General features: G+C 43.4%; 1 protein-coding gene across 6 annotated transcripts in view; it reads left to right on the forward strand.

The window, feature by feature from the left end:
- Window positions 1-18,671, forward strand: part of POMGNT2 (protein O-linked mannose N-acetylglucosaminyltransferase 2 (beta 1,4-)) — a 31,979-nt gene extending 13,308 nt beyond the window's left edge. For 3 of the 6 annotated variants that reach the window (XM_085051213.1, XM_085051215.1, XM_085051216.1), the window contains exons 2-3: window positions 2,593-2,707; window positions 16,360-18,671. In XM_085051213.1, the coding sequence (XP_084907339.1) occupies window positions 16,452-18,188 (1,737 nt within the window). In that variant the 5' untranslated portion in view covers window positions 2,593-2,707; window positions 16,360-16,451 and the 3' untranslated portion in view covers window positions 18,189-18,671. Of the gene's footprint in view, window positions 1-2,592; window positions 2,708-7,987; window positions 8,193-16,359 lie in introns of those variants that run through there. The other 3 variants (XM_085051214.1, XM_085051218.1, XM_085051217.1) reach the window with 3 other exon arrangements.
- The last annotated feature ends 443 nt before the right edge of the window (window positions 18,672-19,114 follow it).

Raw genomic sequence — 19,114 nt, forward strand, 5'->3', positions numbered from 1 at the left:
CCTCTCCAAAATGGTGTGTGACAGCACTTTCGTGACCTCTTTTTTTGCACTGACTCAACCATATCATAAACTCATTTTTGTGAGCCAAACTAGACTCGGGCCATTCCTGCTGTTGTCATTTATTTCAATTTTAATTTCAGTATTTTCCTGCTTACCTTTCACAATGGATAGGAAGAGTGGAGGGAAGGAAGAGGAGGAGTGGTGAAGAATAAAATGGTGCACAAAGATTAATTTGCTGTGAAATTTTCTTTTTTAGAAGGAGGGAGAGACACCTGGGAAAATAGGTTATCAGACCTCTAAGCACACTGATGAAATACTGTCTTTTCCAGCAGACACTGTGGTGTTGCATTAAGGCAGTCACTTATTCAGCACTAAAACTATACGACCAGATTCATTTTGAGGAGGCATGACATGGTTTTCTCTGTGTGTCTGCATTTTTACTGCCTTTAGCTAAGTTAGGGCTCTTGGTGCTTATCACTTTTTAATGATTTGTTCTTACCTCTGCTCCTTGCTTCTGGCTGTTTGTTCTTTACTACTTAGGTTGTTACTCATGTTCATGTAGAGACCTGAGAGTTAATAGGAAATGAAGATTGGAGTTGCTCTCACCTTCCCTTCTCCTGTAAGGTTGCCTGGGATGCCTCCACACACATTTATATATGGCTTTGCAGCGTCTTGGCTTCTGACTCTGTTACGGTTATGTCAAAGTATAAAACCAAAGCTGGGAAGCTAGCAGCTCACTGAAATTAATTTCTTTGGATTTATAAAGCTACTGATTAATCATCTTTTAATGTGGGTATAAACTTAGAAGAAATATGTAGTCTCTGTCTTAATTGTAATCTTTTATATGAATTTTGCAATAGTCATACATATGTATTATATACAAATGTATATATACTTAGCACAAAGGTCACAAGGCAAGCTATTATACACAAAGTTCTCTAGTCCTTGCTTAATTTATGTGCATGTATTGTCCTGTTGGAACACAGGACTCTTACGTACATACTTATTTTTAACCATTAAGTATATTAAAGCAAAGGAGAGAAAAGGGTTTTTATTTCAGTGTATTTTGGACTTGAGTTTGGTGTATTTCATCACCTCGATGGTAAAGAAAGGGTGGTTATTTTATGTAAGTCACTTAGCAAGATAGTTGTTTCCTAGTCAATCCTTAGTCCCTGACTTCAGTGCTTTCTCCTTTCACATGCTTGCTGCAGTAATACAGGTGCAGATTTTGGTCTTCATAGTTGCAACAGAAGCTTTTAGTGCTGTAGCTTTAATCCCTTTGCCAGGAAAGAAGGGCTGGCTACCTCAGCAGATTGTTCCTGTCAGCCGCCAGGACAGATTATAAGCACATCATTCTGCCATAGAAGGGCTGAAGCAGGATGAGCCAAGGCAGGAAGGTTGAGAAATGTCCTCTATCTCTGACCTTTTCAGACCTGGGATAGGATTCACTGCCTATGGTCAACACATATGTATATTTTAGTCTTGTCTTCAAGGTCACAAGAACCTCCCCCTTTGAGGCTGATGGGTGTGACACTCCATATGTCTTTATGGCTCATCTTGGGAGTGCTTTGCTAGTGAGAGGGTTCAGACCTGCTCCAACCCTCCCTGCGCTTGGTGGCTTCTGTGAGGAATGGCTGCATCAATGCCAGCAGAAGCCTAGAGATGGAAAAGCACATCTTGATGTAGGAAGCTATCTGGAGAGCCCTTGATGTCTTGAAATACTCCATAAAGTAGTTGAAAGACCACTCTATTCTTGGCTTTGCAAATATCAGCACAAGGATCCAGAGCTGTACAAAATGAATGAGGGCAGATGCTTTTAACTGGTGCTGTCTTAAACAGCAGTTGGTTTATCAGGCTGATGTTGCTCTTCTCTTAGTGACACTCAGGTTACACTTCAGTTGTTTGAAGAGATTCTCATTGCCAAAGACTTGACTCAGCATTTGATGCAACAGAGGCAACAGATCTTGCTGGTAGGAAGGAAGGGAACAGAAATGAACTGCTCTGACAGGGTTGGTAAGGAATCTCCTATCATGGAAGGACCACGACTGAATAGCAACTGTATCAATAGTTTTGCAGATGTTCCTCTCTCAACAGATACTTTCTTTCTTCTCTGAAACTTTCACCATTTTGTGTGTATTGAATGCCATATCATCTATTTATGGGGGTGTTGAAACCTCCACACAAGTGGGTCCCAAGGAGGGCTTGTAAGGAAATAATACATTGATTAATTGGTGGGGAAAAATGGGGCAAAAATTAACCACCTTGCTTTTTATTGCTATTCAAATAAATATAACAGCAAGTCTAATACAAAAATATCTCCTCAAATCACCTTGGACTTCTTCCTCTTGTTGCTATGCCTTTGATAAATATGCCTAGATTCAATAGTCCTTCTATGAATTTTCAAGCTGCTGAGGGCATGAAGAAGCTCTTCTTAGGTATTGAACTGTAAATTGTTGCAGATGACACCTGGAGGAGTTGAAATGGGTTTTTACAATTAATTCAGTGTATTTGTCACACTTTCCCTATTGTGTGCAGTGGTTCATGTTGAAGCTGAGAAAGATGATTCATTTGCTTTCTTCTCCCTCCTTTCAGTAGCAGCGGTAGCCCTCAGAGCAACATTTGAAACAGTAAATGCCTGGCCTGCAGCCATGTGTTACTACTTCTCTTCTGGGCCTTCTGATGATATCCTAATCAGATGAGGGACAAGGTAAGAATTCTTCTTATCCATGGTGAAAATAAGACTGGGGTATTTAAGTACTAATCAAACCCCAAATGTTAGGATATTTTTACATTGGCCAGCAGATATTCTTCAGTCCTATGATCTGTGCTGTCAGGAAACACCCACTTTTTTACCTGTTGTATAAGTTATTTTATGATTTGTGAGGTCTAATGCTCTATTCTGAAATTTCATGTGACTATCAGCACCCCCAGGATATGCTCCCCACAGCACATGGATGTTTTGTGCTCCCTTAGCATCAGTCTAAATGGTTATACTACTGGTAGGGTATGCTGTGATACTGTGCTCCTATCTGTTGATATTACACTGCTGTTTTAGGAATGGGGTCGGGTTGTATGCTGGTTGCATCCCTTTAAAATGTGAGGATGTGCTGTACAGGTGTGGCTGAAGGGGGCACTGGAGGTAAAACAATCTGTTTGCAATTATGGGACTCAAAATGGCAGTAAACCTTTTTATTTCCCCTGATTTAATTTAGATTCTCCTTTAGCTTGGCTCTGAACTATATTCCTGTCATGCTGCTGTTCTAGCTACTTCCAGGCATTTGTCAGACTGGCTAATTGAAGCACACACTCCAGCTTGGATCGAAACTATTTTGATCAAGACTGTAGATGCTGCTGCTGCTTCCTTGTGGAGCTCTTTCCATGAAGGACTTTGCTTTGTAGGCTTGGATTCTCCAAGGTTTTTAGGAAACCCCAAAGTCTCTGAACATAGAGAAAGTGGAAGGTTAGAGCAAAGGCAGCTTCAGGAGACAGTCCTATCAGAATAGTCTGAGTTGGAAGGCACCCACAAAGACCACCAAAGTCCTGGACCTCGATCCTTGAAGCCCTCCTGGTCATCCTACTTGTGAACCAAGATGTTCTCATGAGTTCTGGTGTCGCTGTTGAGCTGCTAGCAGAGAAAAAGACCCGAGTTCTCAGTGTGACAAGAAAGAAGAAATTTATTATTTTGATTTCAATATATATAGACTTTTCAGAGGTCGCCCAGATTGGTCAGTCAGAAACCTCCCCCTAGGCCTGATTGGCCAGGCCTGAACTGTCCAAATCTCGAGACACTGTTTCAAAACATCCAAACTTTATCTTTGTTTATAAAACACAGAAGAGTGTTCTCACAGGAAAGACCTGTGCTAGCCACATTCTGGAACAACTGCAGCCCATTTGCAAACCAGTTGCATAATCTAGTGAAGGAAGTTAAATTCTTGGCCATCTTAAGTCCTATCCTTTGGATACTTTGATACAGTTGTTATCTGTTCAACACTAAAGATCTGTCTAAGGGCCTGACAGTTCCTGAAATGCAATTTTTGTATTTCTGTTACATCTCTTCTTTTCCATGTCTTGGCACTCTTATGATGTTCAAATTCAGGGATCTTATTCATTTCAAGAGCCAGAGTTTGCTGTGATACTAACATCTTCATTTTCTGAGACATCTGTGAGACTTGCTGGTTATGATTACCCTGTTTGTCTCAACAGACGGGAAAAGGGGCTCTCTTCCTTTTCCCCTAAAGTTCCCAGGACAAGTAATTCTGACAAGGCCTCCAACTTGAGGCTAAATCGTGGGTCCAGCGGGGAGGGCGGGGAGGTTTCCCAGGCATGCAGGAGGCCCCAGGGCCCTCTGTAGGGCAAGTGCAGTGGGAATAGAACATGAGAGGAAGATGTGTGTGGAGTAGAGCATGTCAGGCTTGTGGCTACTCCTCCAGCAGCTCTTTGAGAGCAGTAATGACAGAGCTGGTAACTTATTCGTCTCTGTCCTTTAGCATGTTTACTCTGCCACCTGTGGGCTTGGAGACCTCAGCTTCTGTCTTGAGTCCTGAAGCCCATGAATACAAGCTTGGAGTACACAAGAGGCTTTGATTATTGGTGGATTTTTCACAGGAAGCTGCTCCCGTATTAATGGATGCTGGTGTGGTGCATCCCACCCAGATCCCTTTGACAGTTTCAGTCTTTTTATCTGTGGAATGGGAGATGTGTTTCTTCAGGTGAGGTTGTGGCTTAATATTGTAGTGTCATCTGAGAGAGGGCAGATGATCTTCCTGCTGCCTGGGCAAAAATAGTTAACAAATAGCAGCTGTGGGAAGCACCAGGGTGAGGATATGAGCAATACCCAGGGATCTCACAGGCACTGTTTTATTCTTGGTTTCTCATGTCAGTCTTAGTGAACATCATTGACTTACCAAACTGCTCTTATGAGCATGAATTATCTCAGATTCCCTTGCAGACACATTGGCACTAATTACACTTGCAGGTGCACAGTTGGCAAAGCTGTAGGAGAGGGAATTGGTTTATCTCTGTCACCCTGCTGACCTGTCATTACTGATGGCAAAGTGGGAACTTGAAAGAGCACAAGTGACACCTAACGTGAATCAGAACAGCTACCAAAGCCATCTCCTGCCTTGGGAAAATTACAGGTGACTCTCCCACACCATTCCTCTCCACACATGCTGCACAGAGCTGTAGGAGCAGGCCAGTGTGTCCCTGCAATGCTGCTAGGTTGGTTCCTAATAGGGATGGAGGGGTTATTAGTGTGAATAGTTTAGCATATGACAAATTCAGATAGCAGGCAAGTAGATATTTTATATGTATAAAACATGCACGTATCTGCAGAGGAGAATAAGTATCTATGAATTTGTCAGGTTGATGTCAAGACATATAACCTAAGAGAGTGTGTGTGTGTTTGTGTATGTGTGTGTGTGTGTGTGTGTGTAAAATATGTTTAATCATACTTAAACCTTTTAAAACCCAATAGTTACGTAAAACTTGCATCCTACATCTCTTAAGCCTTGGGAGTATGTCATTCTTGAAGCAGTTGAGCAAAGTGGGGTTTGGCCCTTGAGATATTCTTCAAAAAAATGCCTTTTACCCTGTTAAAGTATAATCTTGCTTAGGAATTTTCAATATTTGGCTGAAGTCCTGGTCCTTTTGACAGGAGTTTTAATGTTAGCTTTTGCAGAATCAAAATGTCATCTTCTCTGTGTGAAGTCCCAATCCTGGTGTCCAGAAACCAAATGCTTCCTTTGTCTCCTTTTGTATTTATCAGTACAAAGACTTTTTTTGTTAGTTCAGGCATAATTTTTTTTTGTGCTCTCAAACTGAAATGCACTTTTGGTTCAAAAGCACTGCAGGAAGAACAATTTCTTATAGAGAGTCCTTCTGGGACTATAAATAATAAATGCTGTGACTCAGAGTGACGCAGGCACCCCTGCAACATATATGTGCAAGGCAAAGATTCAGTAAATAATGATTTACCTGCTCTTTGTCGTCCCTAAACCAAGAGGGATCTATTCAGATGTCTTTGCTAGCTTGATGAGTTTTGTTTGTGCTGTACTGCTTTTTAGGAGTTCTAAAATGTGCTGCTCTTTTTGAAAGCTGCAACTTTATGAGGGGTATTAAATATTTATCAAATTCTTAGTTCTGAGACAAGATCTCCTATTCAAACCTTACCAGCTTGTAGCAGGTGCTAACTGTTTATGAAGAGCTTGGGACTGCCACACTTAGTGCCTTATGGTGCAGTAGTAATGGACAGTTATTATTTCAGAGTTGCTGGAATTATTTGATTATGGTGCCTCTTCCCCACCCCCGCCCCCCTTAATGATGTAGTTTCATACTTTGTGGTGTGACAACAGGACCCTCTTCAGTACTGGGGTTAAACTCTCCAATTCTATGCAATGTGATAAATTGAACGTAAGAAATCTATGCATATAACTCGTTCCAGTGGTAGAGGAAAGGCTTATTCATAAATAGAAGACCAGTCTGTATATATTGTCGTTTCTTCTCCAGTAAAATAAAAGCTTGTGTAAGGTAAAGAGACCAACATGGTGTGTCTGGGTTCTCAGGGGTCTCACTGATAAAATCTCTAACCGAGAACTGTGGGGTCAATGGAAAGGCTCCCGTTAGCATCAGTGGAAGGTATGTCACGTAGTGGAGCTTTCTGAAGTGCAGAAGACATGAAGTTGTGTTTTCTCAAGTGAAGTCAGCTCCAAATCTAATTTCACTCCTAGAGTTTCAAAATTTGGAGGAAAAATATCAGACTTGTTTCGTAAAAGGCAGCATCCTTGTATTCAGAGGGGCCAGGGGACAAGAAGATGATTTCAAAAGAGAATGGTGACTCTGGATTTCCTTAGTCCTTAGACAGGCTGATGACACTGGGTGGGCTCACTTATCTTTGCTCTTTTAAAATTATTTATTTCTCCCAGGCAGATGTGACTGACCAGTGTCTCTCTGAGATCCTCCTAGAAGAGACATGGGCTCATGCTGTGGTTCAAAGTCCCCTTTGAGTGTGTGGGAAGAGGTGTTAGAGAACTTTTCTTCTTTTTCATCCTTCTTATTTTACCTGTTAGGTCTCAAAGGGAAAATCCTCACAGGCTTCAACAAGGTGTGTCCTGCAAATATACAGGCAATGCATTTGCAGAGAGTCTCATATGTTTGCTTGTGATCTGCCTGCAATAATGTCCCTGCAGGGCTGGGATCTCACTCCTGTGTTCAGTGGTGTGATTTCCTGCAATGAGCCTTTTGGTGGGCTATAATCTACATGTAGATCCCATTGTGGCATTAGGACTGGAGGTGTTCCAGTCGGTAGTGTCTCGTTTGCCATCTTCATGAAGCCACGCAGTCCCCAAAGCTTCAGGCTCTGCTGAGAAGGTTGGCGTAAGGGATTCACCTCCATGAGCTTGTATGCAGTAGGAGATTCTCTTATAAGCTCCTGGATAATTTCTGTGCCTTTGTATTTAGGAATTACTTGTTTCCATCATAAAAAATAACTTTAGTTTGAAAATACTGTTCCCTGGATCTCTGAAGGAGGGCAATCACAGCCTTGTTCAATTCTAAGCCATTTGCTGACCATCACAGCTGGGAAATTGCTTTCCTGGTGTCAAGGGAATTACTAGAAAGCATGACGAAAGGCTCTCACGTCCTCTAGCAAGGGGCATTTTTTCCTTTCTCTCCTATTGTTTCCTTCTTTCGTGTGAAGTGTTTGGAGTAGCAGTGGCATTAATGATCCTCAAAAGCAGGATTTCTAAAATGCATGTATCCCCCCTCTCCAAAGCAGTTTGCCGCCTGTCTCCCAAGGCATGCTCAGCTCCGTGAAACAGCACGGTGGTGTTTGTTTCAGTGTGGCCACCCGTCGGGGATTTGCAGGAATACTGCAGCAAATCATCCTGCATGCAAGGCTGACCTCTGGGAGGCTAACAAATTGAGGTGAGCCAGCTGGAGCGATAGGACACTGCCGGCAGACAGAGCATGCTCAGACCTGGGGGAGAAAGGTAGCTCAGGCTGCAGATGGTGCACGGGTTACAGTGCCGAGAGCTCTTAGATGGGATTTTTGCTTTTTCTTTGTGGTGGTGAGGAAAGAAGAGGACTGGAGAGTGCTCATTCCCCTGCAAAGCATAGCTTTAAGGTGTCTTCTTTTTCTTTCTCCTGTGAAAGAGAGGCACCGGATAGCATTTCCTGTTATTTAGCAACACCAGGTATGCGTGCATGTGCTGAAACACTAATCTACCAGTGATAGTACTTCCAAGACTAAAAAGGTTGCAGATGCTCTGAATTACTGCATTTCTTTGCTGGGTGTCATTGTAACTGTGCTGTGTTTGCTGTGCTGATCACATACGGCTCTGAATTCAGTTTTGTTGGCAGTCCTGGTTGCAGTGTACTGAGGGAAGGGGGGAGGTGAGCGTGTTTTTGATGATATCTCCTCACTCCCCCCTTCCCTGCAAGTTCACAGTGATTCCCTTCCCTATGTGTGTGCTCATGTGGGAAGGGAGTCAGTAGTTCATTTGTAATTCCACATCTTTGTAGTCCCTCTTTGTTTGACTAGTGGTTTGCTTTATCATTTTTAAACAAAAGTCTCATGGGGAAAACATCTCTGATGTGGACTAAATTCTAAAGGTTTGCTGAAATGTATTTTTTGCTGGACAGGTGCTACTTTGGGATTACTTTTTTTTTTTTACCCTCCCCTAAAAACATGCTAATGTGAAGCTTGTGGTAACCAAGGAGGGATTTTCACTGTTCTTATTGGCTGCGCTGTGCTCCGAACAATTTTGGCTCCTGCTTAGAATTTGCAGCACACAGGAGCAGTGTTGGGCACCATGCTGGTGGAAAGTGGGGAGAGCTCAGGCTGTAAATGCTGCTAAGCGCCAGTCCCACTATCCAAATAACACAGGTACTCTACCTGCTGGAGAACAGAGAAAGAAAGGTTAGATAAAATACAGAGAACAACAAATGGTAGCCAAAGCCCAGAGGCATAGTTGGAGTGGTTGAAGCTCATCTTGTTCAGTGTTTTGGGATTTCGCATCGTGTTCTTTTAAATTCAGTTTTGCAGCATTAGTAAATTTTCCCTTCAGCCACCCCCGCTCTATCTTTGCTTTAGGCAGACCACTGAAGCAAGATAAATCTGCTGCTCTCTTGACACTTTTTTTTCTGACAAAGGTATCTTGCTTACAGACTAAAAGCGAGAGACCAGGCAAAAGGAGTTTTTTTACTCCTATGACAGGGCTGTTAATGACAATGTAACCAGATAGGTTTCAATGGGTTACTGCGGTGAACAAAGATCAGCTGCAATGAATTCTGTCTGTTAAGCTTTCCCCTCTGTCTAGCCATGGTTATTTTAAGTAACTTGGGTTTTCATCTTCAGGCTTGGGACTCTCAGAAGGTGAAGAAGAATTGAGGGCTGAGAGAAATACCTTTTTTCTTTTCTTCTTTTTTTTTTGTCCTTCACCTTTTAGCTCATTTTTCTTACATCTCTCACCTCAAGCTTGTTTATCAAAAACACATCTTATTTAGGGGAATTTTCTGGAGAGCTGGGTTTTTGTTTGGGAAAAGGATTTTGTACTCCATGTCATTATGGATGGAAGAGAGAACTTGGGAATGCAGATCTTAAAAGCCCAAGAAGTATCTTTTTTAGATTTATACTTTAAGGTCAGTTTTGTGGCTTGCTTCTATGCATTGATTGCTTAGTGTTGGAATTTTTTTAACCTGTTATTTTGTAGATCAAGGCAGGAGTATCATCAAATATTAAATCAATGGCTGCTAGTCATTGTGAAAGTCAGGTTGGATCTCTTCCTGTCCCAGCTGTCACAGACTCTGAAATTAAATGGAAGAAAGCTTCAATTTTCTATCCCTAAGTACAGCTGGTAGTGTCCTGTAGCCACCAATGTTCTCCTGTTCATATTGAAGGCACACTTCAGTAGGGACCACTGCACAGAGCCTCAGTCTCCTTGGTTGCAGTATTGTATAGAAAGGTTTACAGTTTTGCTTTCTATTCCTCACTTATACTAAACCATAAAAACTGAAGATGGACCTAATTTTGATCACCACTAATGATAGATAAGGTTTTTATAAGACAGGGGGCTTTTAAGTATACTGTAATATTTTGATTTTTTTTTTCTGAATAAAGCTCTATTTTTTAAATTCTTCTTGAGACTGTGTAGTCAAGATATTCTTATTTTCCATGTCCCCTCTTTGTATCAGGCTTCAATAATGATATTTTTATCTTTAACTGCCGGGCTTACTCCCTCTACAAGAATCTGCTCTTTTCCTGTTTAAAAAGTCAGCAGTTCTACAGTTGGCTGCTTTTTACAAAGAAAATGTTCCAGTATATCAATCATTCAGTGTACCATCCTTTCTTTAATGTGCTATGTACTGTGAAAGATATATGTATCTCATTAAATAAATAGAGTGAACAAGATGATAACAGCTTTTTGGGCTGTGGGGATTGACTTGCTTGTAGTTCTGTGGGAATCTGTGACAGAGATGAGAATAAAAGCAAATTCTTGGCTGCCAAATCCCAACTCCCCCTCCTTCCAATTGGGAAAGTTGCCTTCTAGCAACTTCTGCTTTGAGCATGAATGAAGTAGGTATTTAAAACTGTATGTGTTATTTACACTGAATCCTTAGCTAAGCATCTTGCATCAGGGATGGGAGAAAGAACAGAAGACATTTTGCAGGGGGAGTGTGAAATGCCATGTGTGCATGCTTTTTTTTTTAATGTACTGGCCCTGGAAAGCTGGTCTAGCAAGAGATGGATCCAGGGGTAGGGAGTGCTGATGGGGAAAATGTCCTTGAGGAGGGAATATCTGCGCCCACCCCTCCCACTGTATTAACATAACAAGAAGCCCATTTCCTGCCCATGCAGCTCTGCCCTAAGTCCTTCACTGTCCTGTGGCAAGGGCAGCCCCACCCCAGTCCACTTCCAGTTGTGTTGTGTTTCTGGGAACTGTGGAGATGGATCTGTTGGGACACCTTGCCACCACTGGCAGGCTGTGCACAGGAGCTGACCAGCTGGGCCAAACTCAAATTGGCTTTCATGAGGAGTCGTTTCTCTCTGTGCACACTGTGGTGATGCTCTCTGGAAGTGTGTCTCCTCCATGCTTTTTGTTTTTCCATTTTATGAGGCTTTATAGCCTGCTCTAGCTCTGGGAAGCTGAACATTGGCCCAGAAAATGTTCGGGTAGTTGGTAACAAAAGCCTGTCAAGGCCTAAATAGGCAAAACCAGCACTTCTCATTTTGTTAATACCTGCAGGAGTAGGTGACCCCTCTTTAGGCATGCTGGTCACCCTGTTCACCCTTGTTCTCCCTATTCAAGCTCTTGGGTTTTTTCCTTTTGGGGTCTTAGTAGTTTATGTCTTTTTTGTAGTTGTTTTTGTTTTTTTTTTAATGTAGGTTTTATAGCTCTTCTCCCTATTCCTTACCTAGATTGTGATTTTTAAAATGGAGAAGAGATTTGGAGCACTGTCCATCATATTAATAGCTTTAGTGATTCATCCTACTGTAGCTTCACAATTAAAAAAAGAACAACAGAGCTTGTCTCCTAAATGAATCCAAACAGTTCTTTATGCCAGCTGCCTATTAGTGGAAATTCCTCTCTCTCATCCCACCCACTCTGATCTCCTAGACATGTTAACAGGAGAGGGAGAACAGTGTCTCCATCTATGCTTCCTGTTCCTTACCACTTCCTGAGGATGTCTGAAACATCAGATGACCTATAGCTAACAGGCAGAAGGTGCTGCTGTGTCCAAACTTGCATGAGAGTATTATGGACCTGCAAGACCCTGGAGGGCTCTGCCAGAAGTGCCTGCTGAATGCACCAGATGAATGTTCCTGAAGACTTTTTCTGCTCACCAGCAGCCAGTGCTAGAGGAGAATTAGCTGGGCTGTGAGAAAGAAGCTGCAATGCTTTTGCTAAGTGAATGGGGGTGGAAGAAGAAAATGGGGTAAGCTCTTCATGCCTGTGAACTCTTGGAAAAAGAGTAAAGATGAGCTGACCAAAAATAGAGTCCCTCCCACAGGCTCTTAGCTGCTGGAGTGGCATCCATTGTGGCTGAGCTGCAAGCCTTAGTATATGTTCTTAATTCCATTGCACGGTCTTGAGCTGCCCCCTCACCAGTGTTTTTGTTGAACTCCCCGTATCTGGCTGTAAGTCTGCTGCCCCCTTCCCTGTCAGCATCACTGCCAGGGAAATCTGCCTCTTCTGCCTCCCTCTCTCACTCCTGCTGCTCCTCTGCAGCCCACTCCTCTCAGGAGTCCTCGAGGGCACATCCCATTCCCTTCCATGGGACATCACTGCCCTCTGCCAGCTTGGCAGAGAGAAGTTCTGTGCAGCTTTTATATGCACATCTCTTCTGGCTTGGCTCTGGTCTATCAGCTGTCGTGTCTCCTGGTGCTGAAGGATGGTGCTTTAGCATTTCAAAGCAGAGTGAAAAAATGTCAGTCCATGCGATTTCCTTGGTAACTGGGGCATATTACTCACGTGGAGCAGAGCCCTGGTTATCCCAGTGTCACTGGGAAGGGAGGGGATGCACGAGTCTGTGGGCAGCTGGAGGTGGTGACTGGTGACTGGCCTAGAGGCTACCCTCTGTGTAGAAAGAAACAGCACACAGCACTCTGCTCTTAAGGAAAGCAGCATTGTGTCTGGCCTGCCACTTCTGCAAGTGCCTTTCATTTCTTAGCATGTTCTCTGATGACACTGTGGGAGTGGTAGCTCTAGACCCATTTTGTGAGAGAGATTTAGTAATGAAAATTTCTTTCATTGTGAAGCAGCTCTCTTAAGGTGGAAAATGAAATGCTTTCACCTGTTTCAGCGTTACCCTCTGCCTCCTGGGAAAGTTTCCTATCCCAGGTCTACTGCTGCTGACAGCACTTTATGACTGATCTCAGCTTGGGGAAACTGAGGAACCAGGGGACATGGAGAGTGATTGCTTGCCTTTGCTCCCTTGGTTCAGCCTCTCCTGGGCATGTAAGAGCAAACAGTGGGATTGTTTGTTACTATTTATGTTCTATCATTCCCTGAGGGACCAAAAATTATAGCTCTTGAAGGCCTGTTTTCACTGAAAGTGTCAGATTGAAAAAAAGGTGGATGATAAAATGTGGGAAAACAGGCAAATTAAGACAGTTCTTTGAGTACCTGTGAAATTCTGCTTTCATTTCTGCCTGCGACACCCCTTCCTGTCCACATCCACTTGTTCATTTCCATCCAAAGCAACATTCTGCCAAGCAGCATGAACCAGGATTTAGGACTGGTGATGAGGAACAGAAATGAAGATGGATTACTTTAGCATTGCTAACATTTAACATATATTCCTGACACCTGGTTTGCTAAAGCACATACACTCACTTCAGCTAAGTGCAGAGAAGTGGAAGAGCTGCAATGACGGAAGAGGTGGAAGAGGTCTTTGCAGGTGATTTTTACTTAAAAGCTGTGTTGCTCATTCCTAGCTATTTAGCAGGTATGGATGTGGCAGAGGCTGAAATGAAAATTGCTAACCTCTGAACATTGGCTGCATCCATCACGTTGCATCTCAGAAGTGCCTCTTATGCCCTTCCCTTGGGGCTGGAGGGGAGGGAGCAAATCAGTCAGGGGTGAAGCATTTGAGCAGGCTGTTTTCAAGAAGGCCCGTTTGGCTCAAGGGGTTTGTAATGGTCAGCAGAACTCTCTGCCACCAAAATGCCCGTGAAATGCAGGTGGTATCAGTGGTGTTTTTATGGACTGTGGGCTTCTAATGCCTTTGGAACACCCACACATGCACACTCACCTCTCCATAATGGAATAATAAAGAGGCCATGTGGTTTTTTCTCCTCTGCCAAGTTGTTGCAACTTGCGTTGACTCCATTAAACTTGTAGGTGCTTTGTTCTTCTGTCCCACAGAAGTTAACTTTCACAATGCCTGTGGACTGGCCTTCCTCTAAGTGTGTGCTTGCAGCAGAGGACTTGCTTGTTAAAGGTCTCCTCCGTGTGCTGATTGTCAGGCTTTGCACATGGCTGCTGGGGCTCCATCCTTTCCTTGGTGATGCTGTGGAAGTCACTTAAAGCTGTGCTTACAAGATGAGAGGTTTGTAGTGGAGAGGTTATGTACAGACTTGGATGATGTCATTAGACATCTTTGCAAGACAGTGAAGAAGTAAAATAAAGCTTTGACAGTCAGTACCAACAAAATAATTTAGGATCTGTTACCATAAAAAATTTCTCTTCCTGAAAACTGGTTTGATTGCGTTAGCAGAACCTGAATGATATGCTGCTGTCCCCAGTGGGTTTGCATTCCAGGCTATCCATGGAACAGCCATGGTTGAGAGTTGCAAAGCCATCAGGAGCAGCAGTCATCCCCTGTTGACAGAGGAGGACAGATTGAGATGTGATGTAACAGCCATCATTTTTCTGTGCAGGATATCTATGGCACCTGGGACAAGACTGGGTTTAAATTGCTATGATGGCAAAGAGGCTAAGTGATAGAAAAGAGTTTATCACAGTTCTTCATCTCTTGATAGAGACTGGCTGAAGAGATGAATGAGACAGAGAACCATCTTTGGGGCAGGGCTTATGGAGAGTTGATCCTGCTCTGGTAATTAGATGACCACTCTAGTTCCCTTTCCTTTTTTTTTCCATGGTTGAAATCAAAACAACACCTTTTTAATTTAATTCTTACTTTCAGGGAGTTTTTAAATGAAACAGTTTTTCAGACCACTTGCCAGAGGAGGTGGACTTCATTTCTGTTTCATTTGAGTAGCTAGAAACAGAAATGAATTTGTTGCTCAGATCCCCAGGGATCACCTCTTGAATTTGTGTGGCTTACAGCTTGCACTTGTTTCTTTGGCATTATTCAGACTCCCACGTACCTTCAGCTCTTCCTAAGACAGATCTCACAGGCTGTTGGAATCTCACAAGCTGTAGGGATCCCTTTTGACTTCATTGAATTCCATGAATGATTCTCCATGCAATTCCAAGTTGCAGGATCAAGCTTTTAGGTTGTAGTATCTCTTTTCAAAAGATCTCCTTTGGCAGTAGAGGAGGTGTTTGCTTCCCAAATATACCTGCCTAACTTACTCCACTTTGCCATGTAAGAAGTGCCTCTTGGTTAAAATGCTAAAGGCTGCTTGGGATGTCAGAACATGTGCTTGAGACATTGCTTTTTCCACCCCCTGGCAAACTTGCACCAAAGGAAGTTTTAAATTGCTACCTTTAAAAACGGCAGCTAGAAACAATCTGGTGGGGTCAATTCTAATCAGAAATTTCCCTTCCTAAAGTTCCCCATGAATCATGGGTGCAATTATTCACAGCCTGACTAGCAGTGAATCTTGATGCATAATGAAAATTGAAGCCCATAAATTCTGTAGGTGAATCAATATCTCAATTGAAGTTCACAGTTGAAATTATAATCAATACTCTGATATAAGCCAGTAGTGTTTCTGCATAGAAAGAAAACAGTGGCAGGCTCTAACAGAAAGAGAATCTGGGAGGCCTTGGAGCAGCACAGAAAAGGTTCTCAGGTTGGGATGGGAAAATGCCAACAGTGAAAACCTTCAAATGCATTAGCTTATCATTTGTATAAGGGCTGCCTGTGCTGGTGCGAGCCAGACTCTCACTAAATGAAGGTTTGATTGCTTTAATGACACATCAGTTCCTTTCATAAAGAGCAGAGCTCTCCTCTCTCCCATGCCAATATTTCTTTTGGAAAACTATGGCAGTTCCTAGCCTTTGATCCTGGATTGCAGCCAAAGCAACACCCGAGTGACTTGGGATTCTCCCACAGGACACTCCATAGACCTGCAAGTCCCTCCTCCACCCCTGGATAAAATTAAATTGAATGTGATGTTCATTAGTTCACATTCCACACTGGAGTGTAGCTAAATCTGTCCTGGCAATACTCCTTGAGCTATTGCTACCTGCACAGTGAAGGTGAGAGGCACTGCTGACTGCTCTCAGCCATACAGAGCAAGAGGAGGAGCTTCAGCTCTGAGTCTTCTGCAAGCGGCCCAGTCATTGCAGTGCTCTATCTCCTGTCACTGTGGGAGTGATCTGCAAAAAGCAGAGTGATCCAGAGCCCTGGAGAACATACTTTTTTTTCTAACAGATCTTCATAGATCTCATCCTTAAAATCTTTTACATTTTTTTTCTTCAAAAGCATAGATATGAATATGAGAAAGAAGCCTTCCTGTAGAACAACTCCCAGTTCTGTTTGCTTTATGCTTTTTTACAGTTTTGGGTAGAATTTTGGCACTTTTTTCTTCTTTTCTCTCTTTCCCTGGAAGGGGGAAAAATTACTGAAAGAAGCCTAAACTTTCTTGAATAGTCCATAAAATATGATTTATGGTGGAGCTGTAAACCTGACTTTTAAATGGTTCATTTCTTGTTTTATTTTCCACAGGTCTTTGCCCTCATCATGTCAAAGAGTGTTAATGATGTGTTCCCTCTCCATTGCATTCCCCACCTGTCATCCTGCTAGGATCTAACAACAGAATGAACATAGCAGCTGTGTTCAATGCCCTGCTCGTGTCTGTGCTCGCTGCCGTGCTGTGGAAATACATCAAACTGCGCGAGCATGCCGCCATGGTGGAAGAGGAGTTGGTCCTCACACGCCAGTCTCAGGAACTTTCCGAGGCTCAGATTGACTACCAAGCAGCTCTGCAGGCCCTGGTGGAGAATGGTACCAGGATGGTGTGCACTGGCAGGATGCACACCGACCGCATCTGCCGCTTTGAGTCCCTCTGCTACTCTACCGAGGCTGAGGAGTTTGTCTACTTTCACAGCAACTCCTCTGTCATGCTGCCAAACCTGGGCTCCCGAAGGTTCCAGCCAGCTCTGCTTGACCTCTCCTCTGTGGAAGATCACAACACCCAGTACTTCAACTTTGTGGAGCTGCCAGCTGCTGCGCTGAAATTTATGCCAAAGCCAGTCTTCGTGCCTGATGTGGCGCTGATCGCCAACAGGTTCAACCCAGACAACCTGATGCATGTCTTTCATGATGACCTCCTGCCCATCTATTACACCATGCAGCAGTTCTCTGACTTAGATCTGGAGGCACGGCTCTTCTTCATGGAAGGGTGGAGTGAAGGTGTTCACTTTGACCTCTACAAGTTACTGAGTAACAAGCAGCCGCTCCTCAGGGAGGAGCTTAAAACCCTGGGCAGGCTCCTCTGCTTTACCAAATCCTATGTGGGACTATCCAAAATCACCACCTGGTACCAGTACGGATTTGTCCAGCCACAAGGGCCAAAGGCCAACATCTTGGTTTCTGGTAATGAGATCAGGCAGTTCACCAAATTCATGATGCAGAAACTGAACATCAGCTTGGAGGAAAGCTCCAGTGAGGAGTACATCGTAGTGTTCAGTCGGACAATCAACAGACTTATCCTAAATGAGGCAGAACTAATCCTGGCTCTCGCTCAGGAGTTTCAGATGAAAACCATTTCCGTCTCTCTGGAGGAGCATTCGTTTTCTGACATCGTCCGGTTGATCAGCAATGCGTCCATGCTGGTCAGCATGCACGGGGCCCAGTTAGTCATGTCACTCTTCCTGCCAAGAGGGGCCACGGTGGTGGAGCTCTTCCCATATGCTATCAACCCTGAACACTACACCCCTTACAAAACCCTGGCAACCCTTCCTGGCATGGACCTGCAGTACATTGCCTGGCAGAACACCGACAGGGAAGACACCGTAACCTACCCGGACAGACCTTGGGATCAGGGTGGGATTGCTCATCTGGACAAAGCTGAGCAGGAGCGCATCATTAAGAGCACGGAGGTGCCGCGGCACCTCTGCTGCCGCAACCCCGAGTGGCTGTTCCGTGCCTACCAGGACACAAAAGTGAACATCCCATCTCTCATACACGTCATTAGGCAGACTGTGAAGTCTAAGCCCGGACCCAAGAAGCAGAAATGGTCTGGTAGCCTCTACCCTGGCAAAGTGAGGGATGCTAAGTGTCAGGCCTCTGTCCAGGGCACGAGTGAAGCTAAACTTGCTGTGTCCTGGCAGATCCCCTGGAATCTGAGGTATCTCAAGGTCAGAGAAGTAAAATACGAAGTGTGGATACAAGAGCAAGGGGAGAACACTTACATGCCTTATATATTGTCCCATCAGAATCACACCTTCTCAGAAAACATTAAGCCCTTTACGATATACCTGGTGTGGATACGCTGCATCTTCAACAAAAATCTCCTGGGACCTTTTGCAGATGTGCTCTTGTGTAGTACATAACTTGCTGCACTACCTGTACAGCTCTAACCTGCTCTCCACTCCATCTGTGGTTTAAAACTTCTCATCTTGTAGTTTGTAGAGGGCTGAAGAGGACTAGACTGTACCAGTGCCTAAGTGTCCATTTTATTGCACTCCACGTGTATTCTTTCAATGGTATTTATTTCCAGTGAGTGTTTGGGAAAAAAAAAGAGAAGCCTCTGTGTTCTTCAGAGTAACTTCCAGAGGTTAAATTACATGCTGAATACATGTAATTGAAAACAGAACGGAAGTGAATTGTGTGTACCTTGGTCGTGATTTAAATTTGTTCCTATTGTGTGGTGACTATTTAAGCACAGCGTTAAACTGCAGTTAATTCCACGGCTAAGTGGGCAATTCTCATCAGCTTTTTCATTGTAAGTTATTTTTTTCAGTAATTCTTGACTGTATCTTTGAGTTCAAGGTTTTGTACGAGAGCCTTCATTAAACTGCTGTAAACCTCCTCAATACTTTTTGCATTTTATTTTTCGTCAGAAGCATTACTATGATAGATTTGTCCATTGCTGTGATTAAAATGTGTATGTGTGGCTTTTTTTCATATTTTGACTGAAGAGAATGAGACCACAGTGTCAGCTTCATGTTTAAAATGAGATTTTACTGCACCCCTATTGCAAAAGGTTGTAGTAACAGATACGAGGTAGAAGAGATGGAGTAGATAAAATAATTTACTGTGGTTTAGGTGTTTTCATTTTGTGAGTTATGTACAGGTTTGTGACAAAGGAGTGTGGTGATTTGGAAGAGTTGATGGGTAAGAGATTGCACTTACAGCGATCTGCTCAAGAAAATTTCTTTTTGTTTGTTTGATCGGAATAAGCTGTTGCTAATAGCTACTAATAGGTACATGTTTTGCTAGGGAATAGGCAGGTGGTGGCAAAGGGAAGCTTTCTGGG

This window comes from Lichenostomus cassidix, chromosome 2 (assembly GCF_008360975.1).
Source record: "Lichenostomus cassidix isolate B80296 chromosome 2, HeHo_3.0, whole genome shotgun sequence".
Lineage (NCBI taxonomy): Eukaryota > Metazoa > Chordata > Aves > Passeriformes > Meliphagidae > Lichenostomus > Lichenostomus cassidix.